The sequence below is a fragment of the Martes martes genome (genome assembly GCF_963455335.1).
Source record: "Martes martes genome assembly, chromosome: 7".
Classification (NCBI taxonomy): Eukaryota; Metazoa; Chordata; class Mammalia; order Carnivora; family Mustelidae; genus Martes; species Martes martes.
In genome coordinates this window covers 53,534,404-53,554,033 of record NC_137894.1, presented here as the reverse complement: position 1 = coordinate 53,554,033, position 19,630 = coordinate 53,534,404, and the positions used below count along the sequence as shown (strand labels likewise).

General features: G+C 42.9%; 1 protein-coding gene across 2 annotated transcripts in view; it reads left to right on the top strand.

The window, feature by feature from the left end:
* Positions 1–19,630, top strand: part of RYR3 (ryanodine receptor 3) — a gene marked incomplete at its 5' end in the record, with an annotated part of 503,048 nt that overhangs the window by 172,182 nt on the left and 311,236 nt on the right. For both annotated transcript variants that reach the window (XM_080809903.1, XM_080809904.1), the window contains one exon: positions 17,221–17,328. In XM_080809903.1, coding sequence (XP_080666029.1) covers positions 17,221–17,328 — 108 coding nt within the window. The remainder of the gene's footprint in view (positions 1–17,220; positions 17,329–19,630) is intronic.

Sequence of the window (19,630 nt, the reverse complement as noted above, 5' to 3'; positions counted from 1 at the left end):
CGGGAGGGTAGAATCTGAAATCAAGGTTTTGGCAGAGACATGCTCCCAACCTAAATCTCTGTGGGAGGATCCCTCCTTGCCCATTCCAATTTTAGGTAGCCCCATGTGTTCTGTGGTTTATAACTGCATAACCCCAATGTCTGCCTTCAACTTCACACGGCCCTCTTCTATGTGTGTTGTCTTCATGTGGGGTCTCCCTCTTATTATAAGAACATCAGTCACATTGGACTGGGTCTCACCCCACTGACCTCACCTTGACTGCATAATCTTCAAGGACCTTATTTCCAAATATGGTCATACTCACAGGTGCTGCGGGTCAGGTCTTCACATAGTTTGGGAGGACACAATTCAACCATTTTAGTGTTTAGTGTTTAGTGTTACAGATATTCAACAATACATGTAACAGTGTGAATGTTCAAATGACCAGGAGTAGGAATAAAAAGGAGTCTGAGATTTCAGTGAAGGGCAGGTCCAGGAAATACACAAAGAGCAGTGAGGGAGGGAATGGAGAATGAGGTTACCAAGAGTAGGAAGCTTAAAGAAGAGGAGTTAACTTGTGGAAGAGTAATGATCTGGAGATAGCCTTGATGGGAGAGGGAGACACAGAACCCACCTCCTAACCTTTGGTCACACGAGGTATGAGAGAATGAGCATCCTGTCATTGAGAGGTCCCCAAGGGAAGTAGGGTCCTTTGGGAGGAGTTGGGTTTCATCTGTTCAGCTGGTGTTCAGACAGAACATAGAGAGCAGATGATGGGGCGTGTTGATCATGGAGTAGGTGTTCTGGAAGGGAGAAGGGGCTAAGTGAGGAGATTGGAGGGAGAGAGCATTAAGGAAATGACCACACAGAAGAGGAAAAATAATGGGACAGAGAATTTACACAATGAAAGATTTCCAAGAGGAAAAATGTAATAGTCTTTGTGGACTTAGCCTACAGTCTTCTGGAGGATGGCAGCCATGCTGTGGCATGAGGAAATGGAGACTGGACGGTCATTCTGTTAGACAAGATGTTCTTTTTCTCTCAGCGGCTGGAGTTCCTGTTTGCATGTCCAAGGCTTGCTGTCCAACGTGTACAAGTGAACAGAAATGGCTAGGAGTGTTCTGTACAATCGTGCCAGCCTGGTAAGCTGGCCCTCTGGTTCAGTCCTGGGGAACCAGGTAGGCTCTCTGCACTGAGCAGCTACCCTGCCTCAAGTTACTATTCACAATGGGCCAGACACTAGTATTGTTTTGCACAGGGAGGGGGGAAAAAGGTTCATTTCCCGTTGGTCTGTTTGTGAATTCACTAAGTCAAAGGGCTTGAGTACAGTTCTAACTGTGCTCAGATTCTGAAAAACATGGTTTCGATTCTTCTCAATTAGCAGCTCAACTGTTTTCTGTAAGGAAGTTTTATTCTTATTTCTGCATCCACACGGAGCCTCATGCTTCGCTATTTCTGACTGTCAAGAGATGAGAAGGGAAACAGCTATCCAAAGAAATAACATAAAAGTCAAATTTAACACATGTCAGGGTTTTTTAAAGATTTTATTTATTTATTTGAGAGAGAAAGAGAACATGAGTGGGGAGCAGGGGGACCGAGGGAGAGGAAGAAGCAGCCTCCCAGGAGCCTGGGGGTGTCGGGGGAGGGGGACTCGATCCCAGGACCCAAAGATCACACCCTGAGCTGAAGGCAGGCGCTTATCTGACTGAACCAGCCAGGTGCCCCTCATGTGTCAGGTTTTTCAATGCATTTATCATTTGCTGTGTCTGAGGACCTAGCTTTCTTTAAAAAAGAAAAATCGAATCTTTTAACTCTGAGATCTTCCCTCTTCTATATTGTTCACCTTCCTACTTGAGTTATTAATACTGTTGTGATAACTTATCTGCTTAAGGCAACACCAGTCTCCTCTTTTTATTTAAAGACAGTCTGTACCTTAGTGGTGGGAATCTTTACAAAGAATTTATTCAGTGTGTAAAGTGGCACCATAGCTCTGCTGTTCATTTGTCATTTACTTGTTCACAGCAGGCAAATGGCCCCAGGTGAATTATGAGTAGGTATTGCTCATACCCGGGCTCCTCCGCAGTCCTGAGCACTTTGCTCTTCAGATCTAATAGCTGCTATTTTGATCTCGATTAGCAGGATTTTTTCTTCCTCCATCAACTGAACTTCCTGATTATATCACAAAGACTTGCCTTTTTTCCCTCCGTGATTACCTCTTTTTCATTTGTTGCTTTTATGTGGAAGAAACATGGTGTGCTGCATTTGTGTTAGAACTTGAATCTTAAGAACGCAATTCATGTCATATGTATCATTTGTATTCCTCATGGGTATTTTAAAACCTGGGGGTAAACTTAAGTCATGATTATGAACTTCTGTGTAATCCCTTGAAGTTACGTGCATATTCATAATTCACAGATCAAGCCGTTTCTAAAGAACACTGGACAGTGATGTGGGAAAGTTCTCCCTCCGGCTTGCTGTAAAATGTTACACAAGATAACCCCTCAGGTCTGATTGTGATTGTCCTGTGAGGAGAGTTTTGTAAAGGAAATGTTTAATATTGTTTTCGAAGTTATGATTTCCAGACATTTAAGTTGACAACTTCTCCTTTTCAGCAATTCATTCAATAGTTTTATTCTTGAAAATTTCCTACTTTTTAAAAAGATTTATATATTTATTCGAGACAGAGAGAGAGAGAGAGAATGACAGGAGGGACAGATTCTTCAAGCAGACTCCCCAGTGAGCCCAGAGCCCAACTCAGGACTTGATCTCATGACCCATGAGATCATGACCTGAGCCGAAACCAGGAGTCAGAGGCTTAACTGACTGAGCCACCCACATGCCCCTAAAGCTTCATTCTTTTTAAGAGTGACCTGAACAAACTACATGAACTGAAAAATTCTGTGAATCCTTTGCAAACAATATTTTGTTTGTTCATTTGCTGACATTCAGCAAATAGGTGATTTAAAATAATTCCAGCACATTGGAGAATTAATTTGTTTTTGCTCATGCACATTATATTTCAGGGAATGCTTACAAAGTGTTCCTAACGCAGTCATTCCAGAATTGAACTGCTTTCTCTATTAGGACATTCTCATATGATTTTCCTCTCAGTTCACTTAAACTCAACTGAGCCTTATCCAAAGCCTTTAGAAGATGCAAACAGCTGGTTGCAAGAGAGCTATCTGTAAGCCTCTCTCAGACAGTTGTTTCTTAACTGTAGAGTGGTTGACAAAATTAAAAACCCTTTGACCTAATGATCCATTTCTTCTTGGAGCACTTTCATCAAGGATTTTTGCCTCAAGCCCCGCTTGAGCACTTCTCTATACACCCCAGGATATTTCTACTTCCAGTCAGAACAGACTGTCCTCTCTTTGTGGTGGTTCACGTACACTGCTGCGTAGCAATGGAGGGAGGGTGGGATCATTGATCTCCAAGCCACCTCTTTCATCCCAGAAGCAGTCCCTCGAGACTTGAAATTTGAATTGTTACCCTGATTAGCTGTGGAATCGGGGTTCAGACAGTTTCACTTCTTTCATCTGAAGATGAGGAAGGTTTTTAGTAATTAATGCAATCTCTGAGACCGTGTCAACAAAGAAGCCATAGTGTTCTCATCGGCAGAGCCTCTAGTAAACAGCTAGAGAGTAGTTTGGGTGCAAAATACAGCCAAGAAAGAGGAGAACTTTTGGATGTTCATGAGAAAGTTTCTGCAGTCTTCTCTGATTTCCGTTCAAGTTGAAAAATAAGTAGTGTTTGCTCACTACCTGGTTTTCCAAGTAATTCATGTCAGAATGTTTTATCTTTAAAGATGATAAGCCTGGGCACCTGGGTGGCTCAGTCAGTTAAGTGTCTGCTTGCACTCAGGTCATGATCTTAGGGTTCTAGGACTGAGCCTGCATTGGGTTGCCTGCTCAATGGGGAGCCTGATTCTCCCTCTCCTTCTGCCGTTGCTCTCCACCGCCCACTGGTGCGCACACATGCACTTGCTCCTCCTCTCTCTCTGTATCTCTCTCTCTCAAATAAATAAATAAAATCTTTAAAAAACAAAAGAAGTCTGGCCAGCATCTAGGGGCTTTGGCCCAGAGCTCACACAGAAGGACAGTGCTCCTCAAACTTGAGTGAGTGTATTCTCTTATGTCTTGTCTTGGGTGGGGCCAGAAATCTGCTTTTTCTTTTTCTTTTTCTTTTTTTTTTTTTTTAAGATTTTATTTACTTATTTGTCAGAGATCACAAGCAGGGGGAGCAGCAGGCAGAGCAGGCAGAGGGAGAACCAGGCTCCCCACTGAGCAAGAAACCCAGTGTGGGACTTGATCCCAGGTGATGCTGAGTGATGCATTGGGTTCAAGTAGGAAGAGACTAACTCTCTTTATGGTTTCCTTGCGTTGCTCAAAGCTGGTTTATGCCCTGAGTGAAAAGACTTTGGAGAGAATGGGATCCAACCGATCTTTACAGATGATTGTCCAACTCCATACTGAGAATGTTTCCTGGTAAGAAAGACATTATTGAAGAGGATCTAACTGAAGTAGGTCATAGGTCTCTCTACTACCATCCCAATGAAGCAGTCTTTATTTTATTAGTAGCCCTGTGACTTATTCCATAACTAGACAGCTGTATCTCCCACTCCCCTTTTTGCCTATCCCTACCCCCCCACCCCCGCAACCATTGGTTCATTCTCAGTACTTCTGGGTCTGTTTAGTTGTCTGTTCTTTTGCTTTTAGATAATGAAATAATACCATTTTTGTCTTTTTCTGCCTTATTTCACTTAGTGTAATACCCCCCTGGTCCATCCATTTGTTGGCAAAGGCAAGGTCTCATTCTTTTTTTTTTTTTTTTTTAAAGATTTTATGTATTTATTTGACAGAGAGAGAGCACAAGCAGGCAGAGAGAGAGGGGGAAGCAGGCTCCCTGCCAAGCAGAGAGCCTAATGTGGGGCTCGATCCCAGGACCCTGAGATCATGACCTAAGCCAAAGGCAGAGGCTCAACCCACTGAGCCTCCCAGGCACCCTGGTCTCATTCTTTCTTATGGCTGAGTAATAGGGTGTGTTTGTGTATTGCATCTTCTTTATCCATCCATCTATGGATGGATGCTTAGGTTGCTTCCATATCTTAATTATTGTAAATCAGCTGCAGCAAACACAGGGGCACATATATCTTTTCAAATTAGTGGTCTTTGTTTTCTTTGGGTAAATACCCAGTACTGAAATTGCTGAATCATATGGTAGTTTTATTTTTTTTATCTTTTGAGGAACCTCCATACTATTTTCCACAGTGACTTCACCAATTTACATCCCCACCAACAGGGCACGAGGGTTCCTTATTCTCCACATCCTCACCAACACTTGTTACTTGTCTTTTTGGTTCTAGTAGCCTGACAAGTGTAAGGTGGTATCTCATTGTGGTTTTGGATTTGGATTTCCCTAATGATAAGTGCTGTTGAACATCGTTGCACGTGTCTTCTGGCGATCTGTATGTTGTCTTCGGAAGAATCTCTATTTCATGTTTTCTGCCCATCTTTTAGTCATATTACTTGGGGTTTTTTTGGTGTTGGGTTGTAGACTCCTTTTATATATTTTGGATATTAACCCCTCGTTGTATATATAATTTGCAAATATATTCTCCCTTCCAGTAGGTTGCCTTTTTGCTTTGTTTCATCTTTGCTGTGTAAGAGCTTTTTATTTTGGTATAGTTCCAGGAGTTTATTTTTCATTTTGTTTTTCAAGCAGTGCTTATTCTAAGTGAATGTCTCTAACTCCTGCAGCTACTGACGGACAGTGCTGACTCCCTGCTGTCTGTACGTGTTTTAAAATCTGTGTGATGAGTATTATACGCCCCCTTGTAAATGGGGTTGCTTAGTATTAACCCTTGCACGCGGTGCTAATCTTTGTAAATGTAAGCATCTAGTGGTAATAGTTTGGCTCAGAGACTATGAGGCAGTTAGAATGGATGAGGTCTAGTTCTCCATATGGGTGTAAAAGTACTTTTTCCATATTGGCGAAGAATATTTATGACTGTTACTTATCATCACAAAGGCTTTTTTATAACTGCAAATTTTATGAACATCTGTCCATATACTCCTGCCAAAATATTTTTTGATCCAGAACTTAGTTTATAGTGATACGCTTATTTCTGTCAAAGCAAAAACTTCATGGGGTGGGCAGAAATAAAAACTGCATTTCCACATTGGAATCTGGATGCCATTTGAGAGTGGGAAGGAGTCATTGTGGGGGAGGAGATCAGACCGTTTGGAAGCCAAGCTGTTGTCCTTACCCTTCATTGCCATGAGCTCTGTTGACCTGAGATCCCGAGTCCACGAGATCGTGGGGCTGGTGCTGCAGTCAAGGCAGGACCCCATACATTGGAGCTTTTCCCCTAAAGAGATGAGTGATGCCGATGACAAGTGCACCATAGAGAACAGCACTGCCTTTGAGCACCCAGCATCTCTGTTCTCTCTGGCAGCCTTCAGCTCTAGCTTGGCGTTTTCTCCACTCTCCTTGGTTCCCCATAATGCTTTCCTCAATCATCCCCTTCCTGGTGTGTAATGAAATGGCCAAGAGAAAAATTCTGTCCTACAGCCACTGAGTACCCCTGCTTTGGTGATAGAGAGCAACCTTACCGTGGTTTCCAAATTCTTTGACAACCATATCATCACTCAAAAGGGAGAAGAGAACACTTGGGCAGTACAGTGCTGGTCCATGTTCTTACACCAACACTCAAGTCAGTCAAGCTGGAAACTAACACATAAATGTTACGTTGAGCTAGACTGTACCAGCCCACCCCTCTCAGTTTTCACCTCATCCCTTGGTATATCTGCCCACCACACCTCGTTCTAACTTCATCGTCTTGGACCCTGTGCTCTTCTAGCTGGTGCTCATGCCCCTAACACTGTCATGGAATCCGGGACAGGCATGTAGGGTCCATCTCCCTGCTGACATGCTGCCTAGCCTCTTTCCTGAGCTCTACTCTTTTTCAGATACACAAGCTCTGCAAAGTAACAGTTGATGTTAGGATCTTATTATATATCCACAGAGCTTGGTGTATTACCTGTGCCCCTCGTTAAGCTAGGCTTTTATATGTGGCCATCTTTTTAAAGGACCATATAAAGAGTCGTTTTGGATATCTCTCTCCATAAATAGTAGGCACGTTTTTCTGCTTTGCCACTCAGCTTGTTTTCTCGAGATGCAAGTGTTCCAAGTTTAAGCCTTTTGGCACCTTCCTTACTTAACATGCTGACCATGCTGGGCAGGGCGGGGGGAAGGGGAGGATGGGTGGGGGGATCTTGGCTCAGTCAAGAACCAAACCAGCCATCTAGCCTGTCACTTCCACTTTCTCCCAGCAGGCAGTTTTAGCCACCAGCTGCCCAGCGTTTTGTCTCTGCTTCTTTGGCTGCCCTTTCTTCCTTATTTTAAAGAACACCAGCTTCGTAGCACTAATTTTTGCCAAGCCCTTGGTAACATTCTTCCCAACTGTGCCAGAAACACTGATGCTTGGCAGAAAACTAGGTGTGATGTTACTTTTGGATGGGATCATTTCAGGCAAAATTATTAAAAACAATGGTCATGTGGATTTCTCATTGGAGGGGGCTATTCATTTGAAAGAAAATTTTATATTTTGATGAACTCTTTAAGGAAGGATCTAGAGTGAGAACCCGCTACTTTCCAGGATCCTGAATTCACTTGTTTGGTCTAGTTGCTCTGCAGTGTCTCTCAAATTGGGTTCAGAGACTGTCTGCTTCAAAGTCATCTGGGATAGTCTTCGAAAGTAGCCACCTAGATTAGGGCCCCAGGAATCTGAAATATTAGCAGTCTTACCCAGGAGATTCTTGGCCCCGCTGTATTTCTCCATTCATTCTTCCAGAACGAGCTTATTTGTAGTAGCTCTTGTGAGAAATCCCCGAGGATCATCAAAAGGATCGCTGATGTTGCAGGTGTTGCTCTCACTTGAATTAACAACCTTCCCCCCACCCCAGGAGAAGCTGGACTCTGACAGGTCTGCCAGTCAGTGTCCGTTAAATAACCGGTATCTGGGCACTTCACAGATGAGGCATAGGAACTGTGACTGTGGGTGTTTCTAGTTCTTCCTCACTTTTGGCTGGCATTTCTCGACAAGACTTTTGTCAAAGGATGCTTGTCCTGCAGTTTGGACTTCCTGCTTCTTAGGTGGCCGTGGCACCTCCCTTGCATAGCAAATGTTTCATTGGGGCACCTGGGTGGTTCAGCTGGCTGAGCCTTTGACTCTTGGTTTAGGCTTAGGTCATGACCTCATCCACACGACTGATGGGGCTCTGCTTGTCTCCCTTGCTCTCTGCCCCTCCCCTGCTCATGCGGGCTCACTCTCTGTCTAAAATAAGTACATCTTTTGGGCGCCTGGGTGGCTCGGCGGGTTAAGCCGCTGCCTTTGGCTCGGGTCGTGATCTCAGGGTCCTGGGATCGAGTCCCGCATCGGGCTCTCTGCTCAGCGGGGAGCCTGCTTCCCTCTCTCTCTCTCTGCCTGCCTCTCTGTCTACTGTGATCTCTGTCAAATAAATAAATAAAATCTTTAAAAAAATAAAAAATAAAAATAAAAAAAAATAAAATAAGTACATCTTTTTTAAAAACTTTCAGCTAGTGTTGGGTAATTATTTAGTAATTATTTAGATTCCTGGTAGTAGTAGTAGTTTTTATTTTTTTTTCTAGTATCAACACCTTTTAATAACTTGATACCCTTCTCCCTTTTCCTTGTATGGGATCAGCTTATTCCATGCCTTTCCTCGCTCTTGTCTTGGAGTAAACCTCAGGCCAGCATGGCATCAGACGCTGCCCTCGCTTGCCCATGGTGGTGCATGCTTCTTCTTAGTAAGTCTCTTTGTGCTGCAGCAGTGATTTTCAACAGCTGTCAGTTTTTCCCCGAGCAACTCCCTCATCCTGCAATGGACATGCACCTAGGGGTGCCTGAGTGGTTCAGTCGGTTAGCACCCAACTCTTGATTTCAGCTCCAGTCATGATCTCAGGATCTTGGGATTGAGCTCCGTGCTGGGCGTGGAGCCTGCTTGAGATTCTCCCTCCTTCTCCCCCCTCACTTGCAGGCACCTACAGACTGCTGGATGCTGAGGGTGTCGTGTTCCTGTAACTGACTCCTCAGGCATCGATCAGAAGGGACCTTCTTCGCTTCCTTCTTTCAAAGATAATGACCTCTTCCTCCTTTTCTTCCCCAAAAGAATGTTTTCCAGCTACATGTTTAAATTTTGTGACGGGTGCCTGGCAGGCTCAGTCAGAAGAGCATGTAACTCTTGATCTCGGGGGTTGTGAGTTTAAGCCCAGTGTTGGGTGTAGAGATTACTTCAATAAATAAACCTTTAAAGTACATGTGTACCACACCACTTTCATATAGTGGCTTTTGTTGGCAACAGTGAAGCAAAAATTGGAACTCAACTGTTGTGAATAGTGACTGTCTATACTTTTAGAAAGACTCTCTATCCTTTATCATAGCAGAGTATTAAAACATAAAAAATTAAGCAAGTTTTTATACATCTTTGACCTTGTTTCATGATAACAGCTCTTAATACAGGTAAGCAAAGTCTCTTCCCTCAAAATGTTTACCATCTGGATAGGTACATGTTTCAAATCTACACATGTCTATCTTTGGTGGAAACCTGTCCCATCACGCCCAGAGTTGAATTGTCTCTTGGAAGAAAGCACTTATGTGGTACGTCCATCTCAGATGTGAGAACCTCATGTGACCTTGCCTGCCAGAAGGCTCAATTTTGTGAAGCTCTTCATCTCTCATTGTCTCACTCACTGCCGTGGTAGCCTTTATATTCACGGTGGCTCTTCCAAAATAGAGAACTCTGAGAGAGTCAGGAATCTAATATGAAACGCTTAACTTGTGATTAAAGGTTTCATATAAAACTTGAGAGGAGGCAGCCTAGTAGTTAGAATTCTGCAAGCTTGGGGTGAGGATGAAACCTTAAAAGAGTACTGACGCAGGGTCAATCAGAAAGAGCTGAGTTTGAAATTCAGGATTTAGGTGTCATTTCCAGCATGTGATTGTGGGGCAGCTTTTTCAGCCCTTGAATCTGTTTGCTCATCTGTAAAATGGGTTTAGTATCTCTTCCCTAAGGGTCGATATTAGTGTTACATGAGAGAATATTTATAAAGAATTCAGCACAATACCTGGTAAAATTATATAGGTCAGTAAATGGATGCATTTAAAATGTACATATGGGTTCTACTCTTGTTTCTCCACTTGCCCGTCTAAGTTTTACCTAATTCCTTTGTACCTCAGTTGAGTTGTCTCTCAACCAGTTGTAGAACCATCCTGTATCTTTACAGAAATCCAGAAGCTATCTTCAGATTTAAACATTCAGTGCATAACTTTATTATAAATTTATCAAAAACTTAGAGATGACAAAGGTAGGTTTAAAAAGTACTTAACTGCATAAATATTTACATAAAACCTGGTTGGGACAAGATGTGGGTGTTAGTTTGGTTAATGACTGGTTCTGCCTTTTTAGCATAAGCACAATACAAATAATTATGTATTATCAATAAGAAAGGAAGTCCACAAAATGAGCTCATGTCTGCTGTATGGAGGTGAATGAGATAATGTCTGTCAAGTGCTTAAAGCTCCTGAAATTCAAGTCACACATGCCATCTCCAGCCATCCTAATGCTATCCCATGGAAAATCGGTCTTACCCAATACCACCGTGTACCCAACTGGAATATCTTCTGGAGGAGAGATTAGGTTTCTGTGCCAGAAAGCTTGGGAGGCCTTCTTGTCCATAGTCTTTGAGTTAGGACTACATCAAGCCATCACAGGGTGATGGTTATGTCTTTTTTTGAGGTGGTATAGTGAAATAGAACAAACACGATGCATCTAGAAGCCAGGTCACTGGGGACTGAGTCCATCCTTGCTTGTTACTAGCACATGTAGTGCTTCTCCCCAGATGACGGGCATTAGAAATGACCTCACCTTGCAGGTTAGACTCTATAGCCTACCCCCTGGAGTAGGGCTGAGTCCGTGCAAACCCATCAGCACATAAATATAATACAGTGTCAGTCACATGCATGCACCTACTTGCTCAGACCTGGGGCTGGAGTGGGAGGTATAGGTAGAAAAATTAGTAAGCAGGAATTGTTCTCTACCTTCTCCTTCCTTTGCTTACTCCTTTACTGACTCATGACAAAGTGCTTGAACCTTTTTCTCAGGGGAGCTGGATGAAAAGGCAAAGGAAGGTAAGGACAGAGGTTCAGTGAAGCTCCTAACTTAAAAATGCTGCTTCAGGGCGCCTGGGTGGCTCAGTGTGTTAAAGCTTCTGCCTTTGGCTCAGGTCATGATCTCAGGGTCCTGGGATCGAGTCCTGCATCGGGTTCTCTGCTCCGCAGGGAGCCTGCTTCCTCCTCCCTCTCTCCGCCTGCCTCTCTGCCTACTTGTGATCTCTGTCTGTCAAATAAATAAATAAAAATCTTTAAAAAAAAATGCTGCTTCAACTAATGGAATTTTAAACAGAAGGGAAGAAGACACAAGAAAATGGAAAGAATAACTCCCCCGTCTTGTTCATTCATTCAACAAAAATTTGAGTTCTTTTATGTGCCAGGAACCTCTTGTTCACATAAACCTTCTTGGGGCCAGCCGCCAGCCTGGGCTATGCTTTCCTGATCACAACATTGCTGAGAGGGCCCTGTGTCCTGCAGGATGTAGAACTCTGACCCCTCCATTGAGGACTGAATATTCTCTTTTGTGTTGTTCTATAAAGTCTCTAATACAGTAGGTTTAAAATTTCTTAAAGGACAGAAGCCAGGCCTTTTCTTTTGTTCCCCACAGCAGCTAGGGCAGTACTGAACGTGCATTGTGGTACTCAGACACCGGCCGACCTGCTTAATGGACGTGGAAAAGGAAAGTGAGGTTAATTGGGCTGATTAGAGGCTGCGTCTCCAGGAATTCTCTTATTAAGGAGAATATGCGTCATCTTCTCAGATTCCCACTCTTTTCCCAGATGTGCCTACCTCTGCTGACATCTGAGGGGATACCCACACACAGTCCCAGAGATCTCCACTCTCTTGGCATCGTTCTGTTGGCCCAGATGCGAGGTTCTGGTGGACAGTTTGCCAAGTACAATTACCATCTCTGTGGTCCTTTTGATATATGGTGCGGCTTATTCTTACTGAACCCCAGCTTTTTTGTACTCTTTTCCATCCTGTAGGAATACTGGTCACCTTCTTCATTTCCTATATTCCATTAATTGCCAGGTCTCACCTCTCCTACTTTCTCAAGATATTTCAAATTAATTCTCGTATCTCCACATTCAACTCCATTACTTTAATTCATGCTATTGTCATCTAATAACAAGCGTATGGCAACAAACCCCTAGTTTGTTTCTCTGCCTTGGTCTAGCCTCCTTCAGACTGGACCTGCAGTGATCTTTCAAAAATACAAATTTGATTAGACTGATTCCTGAATAACTTTCTTTAATGATGTTCTCTTGCTCTGAAGATAAAGTCCAAACTCCTTGACAGGGGGATTCAAGACTCTCAGTCTAATGCCTACTTCTTCTTCAACCTTGCTTCTCTCCTCCCTTTACTTGCTTCCCTCTCTTTTCCCTCTCTTGCTCCCATCTTCCCCCCCAGCCACGTTCAATTCTGTATGCTTCCTCCTTTCTTACTCACTCTGAGCCTTTGGAAGCATACTTTGGAAATTGTCCATTTGCTTCCCTGACACTGCACTTGACCACACAACCTTGAAGGCTGGGGAATTTGCTTTATCCTTACACATAATAAGAACCTCAAAAATACTAGATCTGGGGCACCTGGGTGGCTCAGTGGGTTAAAGCCTCTGTCTTCAGCTCAGGTCATGATCCCAGAGTCCTGGGATCGAGTCCCACATCAGGCTCTCTGCTCAGCAGCGAGTCTGCTTCCCTTCCTCTCTCTCTGCCTGCCTTTCTGCCTACCTGTGATCTCTGTCAAATTAAATAAAATCTTTAAAAAAAATACTAGATCTGTAAATGAACATATAAGTGACTTATTGATGTTCTGATTTCAGTGCTCTGTGATGGGTAAGATCTGACATTGGTTTCTATGTACCAGACCCTATTTTTAAGTTCTTACACATAAGAACTGTCTATGCTGAGAAGTAGATACTATTGTATCTCTATTTTACAGATAAGGAAACTGAGACAGAGACTAAGTTACCTGCTTATCCTCGTTCAACTAATAAGCAGTTGAACAGATATCGGACCTCACGGAGTCCAATGTTAAGAGTATTCACACTTAACTAACATACCCTATATTGCTTTTAATTCAAAGCTATTGATACACTTAGGTGGTGTATCATTAAGGCTTGGCTGTGTGAGATCCAGATAGATTAATGGAGAGAGAAGTGGAAGGAGACCCATTACAGGACCTTTTGAATCGTAAACAAATTGGCAAAAGGGCCCAGCCAGCCAGGCAAGTGCTCGGTCCAATTTGCCTACAGCCCCAGCCACCACCAACCACATACTCTCAGACAGTCTTCTAGAACACAGAGTCCGTTCAAGAACGCTGGAGCTCAGCACTTGCTGTTCTTTGTACTGGGGATACCCAAAGTAGAATGACACAGATTTTTCAGGATACCCACACTCCAAAACAGACTGCACTGCATGAGAATTAGCAAGCCAGAACAGAGTGTGTTAACAGGGTAGTAGAGGGAGGACAGCCTCTCCCCCCCCTTGGAACTGACTCCCTCTTCCTTTCCCCCAAAGTCTGGCTAGTACAAGCCAGCACAGTGCTGAGAGCATATTGCGAGGTGCTAGGCAGAAGAATGCTATGTGAATTTGACACCAAGAGCATCAGATGCCCACCATCTTGCTTTTTTAGTAAGCCTGAAAAAAAAGCACTTTCGGTGCAGGAGGAAGCTGTTACATGGATTTACGGACCATGGGGAGTCCACAGGCCCTCCCTTCTACTTTCCACATCATGGAGCTAAATGAATACCTAGCTCCTGGCTTTTGCAGGGCCCTGGAATCTCAAGGTTTTCTGGAGGGCATTCGGAAATGTAGCACTTCTCTAGGCGGGGGACGGGGCCGGGGAGAGAAACAAAGAGCTGTGTCAGAACAGATGTCAACAGAGCCCTTCTCTCCATGCTGAGAATCGGTAAACATGTGCCCCATGCCTGCCGGGCGGAGTGACTGAGGCCCAGGCTCCAGAGCCCAGAGACGATGAGCCATCCTCCTGGGGGACTCTCGTGCTGCAAACAAATTAGCTTTGATGGACGAATGGCCTTTGCTCATTCTTGAAGAATGGGGAGGTGGGAGCTCAGGCCTGTGTGGAGTTTAATTAAGGCTGACAGCTGGTGTAGCAGGTCAGCTGGCTCTGGGCTCCTCTCCGTTTATGTCACAAGGTGCTACTTGCATTTTGTCCTTCTCCGAATACTCCTGTTGCCCTGCCTTTCCCTCGCCACCGTCCCTGTGTTGTTCTGTGTGCTCTTTGACTGGTGTGACCTTATGCCCAAGCACCGGCTCCAGGCGAGGACCATGCTCCAGAGGTAGAAAAATTGAACCGTAAGAAAACTGTGTAAACCAAGGAGAGGTACAGGGCTCTCATTTGAGGGGCTTTCTCCCACGGCCATTGTCTCCCACTTACGTGTGCCGTTTGTACCATTAATGATGTCATGACCACCTTGGGACTTACCTATCTGCAGGGAAAAGAAAAATATGATTGGAGCATGTCTTGTGTCTCTATTACTGGTGGTCCTCCATCAGGATGGATGATGGCGGTGCTGGGGAAATGCTCCTTTCTCCTGTCCAAGTAAACCAGACCCAGGAAAGAGAGAAAAGTGGCTTTGAATCACACAGTCTCATGCCACGGCAGGATATCTAGGCCTGGGGCCCATCTACAGGAGACTTATGTCTACGGGAGAATAGACTCTGTAGGGTTTTTGTAAAAGTGAGCATGAAGGCTGAAATCATTCAGTTGGTTAGCCAAAAACTACCCTTAGGGGCGCCTGGATAGCTCAGTGGGTTAAAGCCTCTGCCTTCGGCTCAGGTCATGATCCCAGGGGCCTGGGATCGAGCCCTGCATTGGGCTCTCTGCTCGGCGGGGAGCCTGCTTCCTCCTCTCTCTCTGCCTGCCTCTCTGCCTACTTGTGATCTCTGTCTGTCAAATAAATAAATCATAAAAAAAAAAAATGTACCCTTTAAAGTACCAACCATCACTGCAGACATTCCTGAATAAAAAAATCTCCAAAACACTTGCTTTCCTAAAGTAGAAGAGGAAGAAACACACAAACTCTGTCTCTTTGGCTTCCTCTTCTGGTGACATGAGATCCAGATAGACTAAGAAGTGGTGGGAAGGAATCTCTGTGACATTTTCTGTGAAGGCATTGTACTTGGGGAAATGGAGCTAGGTGATATATGTTTATGATGTAAGACCTTTAGGGAAGTGTTTTGTCATAGTGTATGCTACTTAGAATGATGCTGTATGTGCTCTAGAAACATTTTCTGGATGTGATGATTAGCCTGGCATTAACAGCTGTTTGCTCGTTCAAGTCCCATACAGATGAGTTAATTGCCTACAGCAAGAACAGACTTTGAAAACAAAGCAAGAAATATATAAGATAAAAGCTGTTGTCTCCTGTTATAGTTTCTCCTATAGTCATTTTCATAAAAAGAACCAGGCAATTGTATGTTATACCAGATTTCTAGGAAGATTGGGTTTTTAGGATTTTGGACTGTGGTGACCCTGAGTGGAAACATGCTTTGTAGAAAAGTCCTCAAAATTTAAGTGGCCCAGAGGTCCTTAACCCCTGGAATAGGATTACCCATCCTTGATTTGGCGGTCTAAGAACTTTAATAAAGGGAAATAGTAGGTCCGGCAAGTAAAACATCATTTTATTTGGTGGTGTTGAGGTAGGCGGGGGGATAAATAATGTAACACTTCAAAATTAAAGGAAACTTAGAGATTACCCATTTCATCGTTTTACAAGTGAAAATGTTGACATCAGAGGTTATCTGTGCCTTAGCAGTAGGTTTGCTTTGGCTTTTAAATTGGAGATCCATGGAAACCACTTTACCTGTCTCAGAGTGTTAGACATAGCTGTTGGTGACTTCTGGCCCTCATTCCTCAATCTTGTTTTTCTCCTAGTGACCATGTTCTCCAGTGCCCCATAGGAAACAAAGGCTTGGTATGTAAGTTGATTATAAGCTATATTCCCAAGGAAAATGGCATATCATGAAACTAGACTCCAAGCTCCTGTGAAACAATGATGTGTGTCTTCATATCTTTCTCACGACCAAGCGCTGTGTTTTCTATAAATGTAATATTTAAATATTTGTTGACTGAAAATATTCTAGTTGTGAAAAATAGCTTTAATATTTCCATCAGTGGTCAGAACAGTATAGATAGAATTAAGTAGATAGACTTTGGCTTTGAATCTGACTCAGCCAAATAGAAGCCATGACCTCAGGCAGCAGACCTAACTTCTCTCTGTCTTCTCTATGCCTGTTTCCTTGGCTGTAAACTGGATTGTTAATAATTCCTGTCTTACAGGGTGGTTATGAGGATTAAGGGAGTTAATATATTCAAAGCACTTAGAACAGTACTTGGCACAGAGAAAGTACTCAGTGAGCATTAGCTATTACTAGTCAGTGTGCACCAAAGGCTGTCTTTAACTGTTATTGACAAATATTCCAGAACAAGCATGATTATTATGTTACCTAAGCACATAATAAATTAGAGTGTTGTAGGGGTCTTCAGTTCTTATAATTCTGGACACTTCTTTGTTCAGAACTATATTTGTACAGCTCTTAATTCCCTCTATTGCCTCCAGGTTTTCTTAATAAGTAAATAGATTCCCCATCATGGTCACTATTGCCCAGAGCCACACTGTGGTCTGTCCATTGCCTTCTTACAGATTATTGTGGATGAGGTCTCAGTGGCTTTGTTCCTTTGGTCCTACCCAGGCATCAGTGTTGATCAACGTATATTTACTTTCCCTTCTTCAGCAATGCTGTGTGTGTGTCCTCTCCTGTATGTACCACCAACGGCACTCAAGTTGGTCCTAAGAGCTTAGTCACTGTTTCCTTGAGACTTAGGGATTTTCTTCTTCTCATCCTTTAGAATCCTGCCTGAAACCCACCTTAACTTGAATAAGAGAAATCTACCTTTTATGTTCCTAGTCATCCATCCATCCACCTGTCACTGGTTGATAAGCTCTTTGCCCTTGAGATTGTTACTGTGTGATCTATCCCCAACTGATATGAGAAGGTATCCTCATTCTTGTTTTATTTCCACAGTATGTTCCTCCAGATCTCTGCGTCTGCAATTTTGTGCTGGAACAGTCCCTCTCTGTGAGAGCCCTGCAGGAAATGCTTGCCAACACAGGTGAAAATGGCGGCGAAGGGGTGAGTACCTGATTTATGTCATAGGTGGGGATTGGGACACACTACAGCCCAGAAGTACATACTTCATTTTATTCCTCCAGTTTCGAACCATGAAACCTTAAGATCTTTGACTGATCCATATAGAGATACTAAAACTTTCTGTCTATGTTTAATTCTTATAACTGAACAACCTTAATCCTGCTTCCTTTAGATTAATCAACTTCCACCATAAAATGGAAGAGATCACCATTGATGCTGGATGAGCAGAATATAGGTCATTGAACCTACTCCCCTTCCCTAACCCATAATCCACTAGAATGTGAGGAGGGCTTTGAGATGGAGGGTGCCTATTAGACGTTCTTTTTCCTTGGAAAATTCTCATCAGAGATTTATGACTGTCCCAATAAAGTACAACTAGGTTATAGCATTTTCATGAGGATTTCCAGTAGAGTTCAATCTTTGGCTCCCAGAACTCCACATTTCACTCATGATGAGAAAATGTAGAGCAGTCTTGAGTTTCTATTGTTACTAGAATGGTCCTAAGTATTAAACTGAGGACTTATGCTCCTGGCTCCCAAGTCTTTAACCAGAGACTTTTAGAATAATTTTGACTTTCTTTCCCAAATGACATACATCTTTTTATATTCATTTATCATCAGGCATTTTGACTCTATGGCCTGAATATCTCAAATCCAAGCATCTCTCCCTGTCCCCCTTAGACACCGTACTAGACGACTATCCTGTCTTCTGAGTTACAGCAACAGCTTACTAACTGCTTTGATTCCTTCTATACTTATCGACCTCTGCCGCCATTTTTTTCTTTCAGCTATTATAATGTTCTTTCCAAAATGCAGATCTAATCTTTATACTTCCCTGTTTTAAAACCCTTTGTCTTCCCACTACCTTGAGAAAAGTTCCAGATTCTTAACTAGACATAAAGCCCTTCAGGATTTGTGAGCCCTGCTCAGCTTTCCTGTCCTATCTCTCACCACATTATCCCGGGCACTCAGTGTTCAGCTATATTGAATTCCTTTCAGTTCCTCAAACATGACAGTGCTCTTTTAGCCATGACCATGTATGTCAACTATTCCCTCCATTTAGAACAGCTTCCTCCTCTTCTCTATCATCCCCTGTGTAATTTCTACTTCTCCTTCAAGGAACCAGTTTAAATATCGGATCTACTGAGAAGACTTTGTTGACCCCACAGGTTTGGGGTAGGTGTTCTTGCTTGAGCAACAGTCAGTAAATAGTTCTCCTCATTCTGTACTATAATTGCAAGTCTAATTTTCTGCATCCTATACGGGGGAGTAAATCGCATAAGGGTAAGAACAATTTGTAGGACCTAGCACAATTTATTCTCACATGACTCAAATGAACTCATACATAAGAAAGAAATGGCTCATTTGTGGTAGAAGAGCTGATGACCATGGACTCAAGAGAACCAGTATTTACATGTAGGTCATCCTCCAGCTCATAGTGTGATCTTACATGAGGCTTATTTTCTCTTGGGGTGTTCTCACCTATAAAATTAGAATGTTTAATTAGTTTTCTAGGGTCCTTAACACCAGTGTTTGTGATTCTTCGCTCTTCTGGTTTAAAATAATACGCTTTTTCAGCCACCTGAGAATAGCTTTTTTGTTGTGCTGCACAGCATTAGCACAGGTGAGTTTTTTTTCTTTGGATGTTCATTGCAGTCTATGTCTGCTTCCCCCTTGCATTGACCTCAGTACCAGGACTTTCCTCCATAGGCATCTAGCCATCAGCTCCGTGGAACAAATCTATTTTTAATTCTTTATTCTTTTTCCAAAACCAACAACTCATCATTGATAGACCTCTTTGGTTGGGGGTAGCTAGTTGATTTGGAATATTAGCACTTTCAGTTTCAAACAAGATCAGCGAGATTCTGCCTACTTATGGCCCAAGGATAGAAATTGGGAAGATAGAAGCTATGTTAACTGGAGAACTATCTCTTGGGCATTCTCTTATCCTGTTTTGCTCAAAAAGTATATTTGAAAGGACTTCATTTTCATTTAGCTTGAGTGGTTCAGGAAGTTCTGTACATGACAAAGTAGATGCAGAAGTTCTGGTTATAATCCTTGCTCTTCTTAATTGCCATGCGCTTAAATCATAGCCTTAACTTGGTTTGTCTTAAGAATAAATAGCCATTACCCTGTTACCCCAGTTGAGCACTGGGTGTTATACACAGCTAATGAATCATTGAACACTATGTCAAAAACTAATGATGTACTATATGTTGGCTAATTGAACATTTAAAAAAAGCACAAGAATAAAAAAAGAATAATAGCAAGTCATTTTCCAAAGA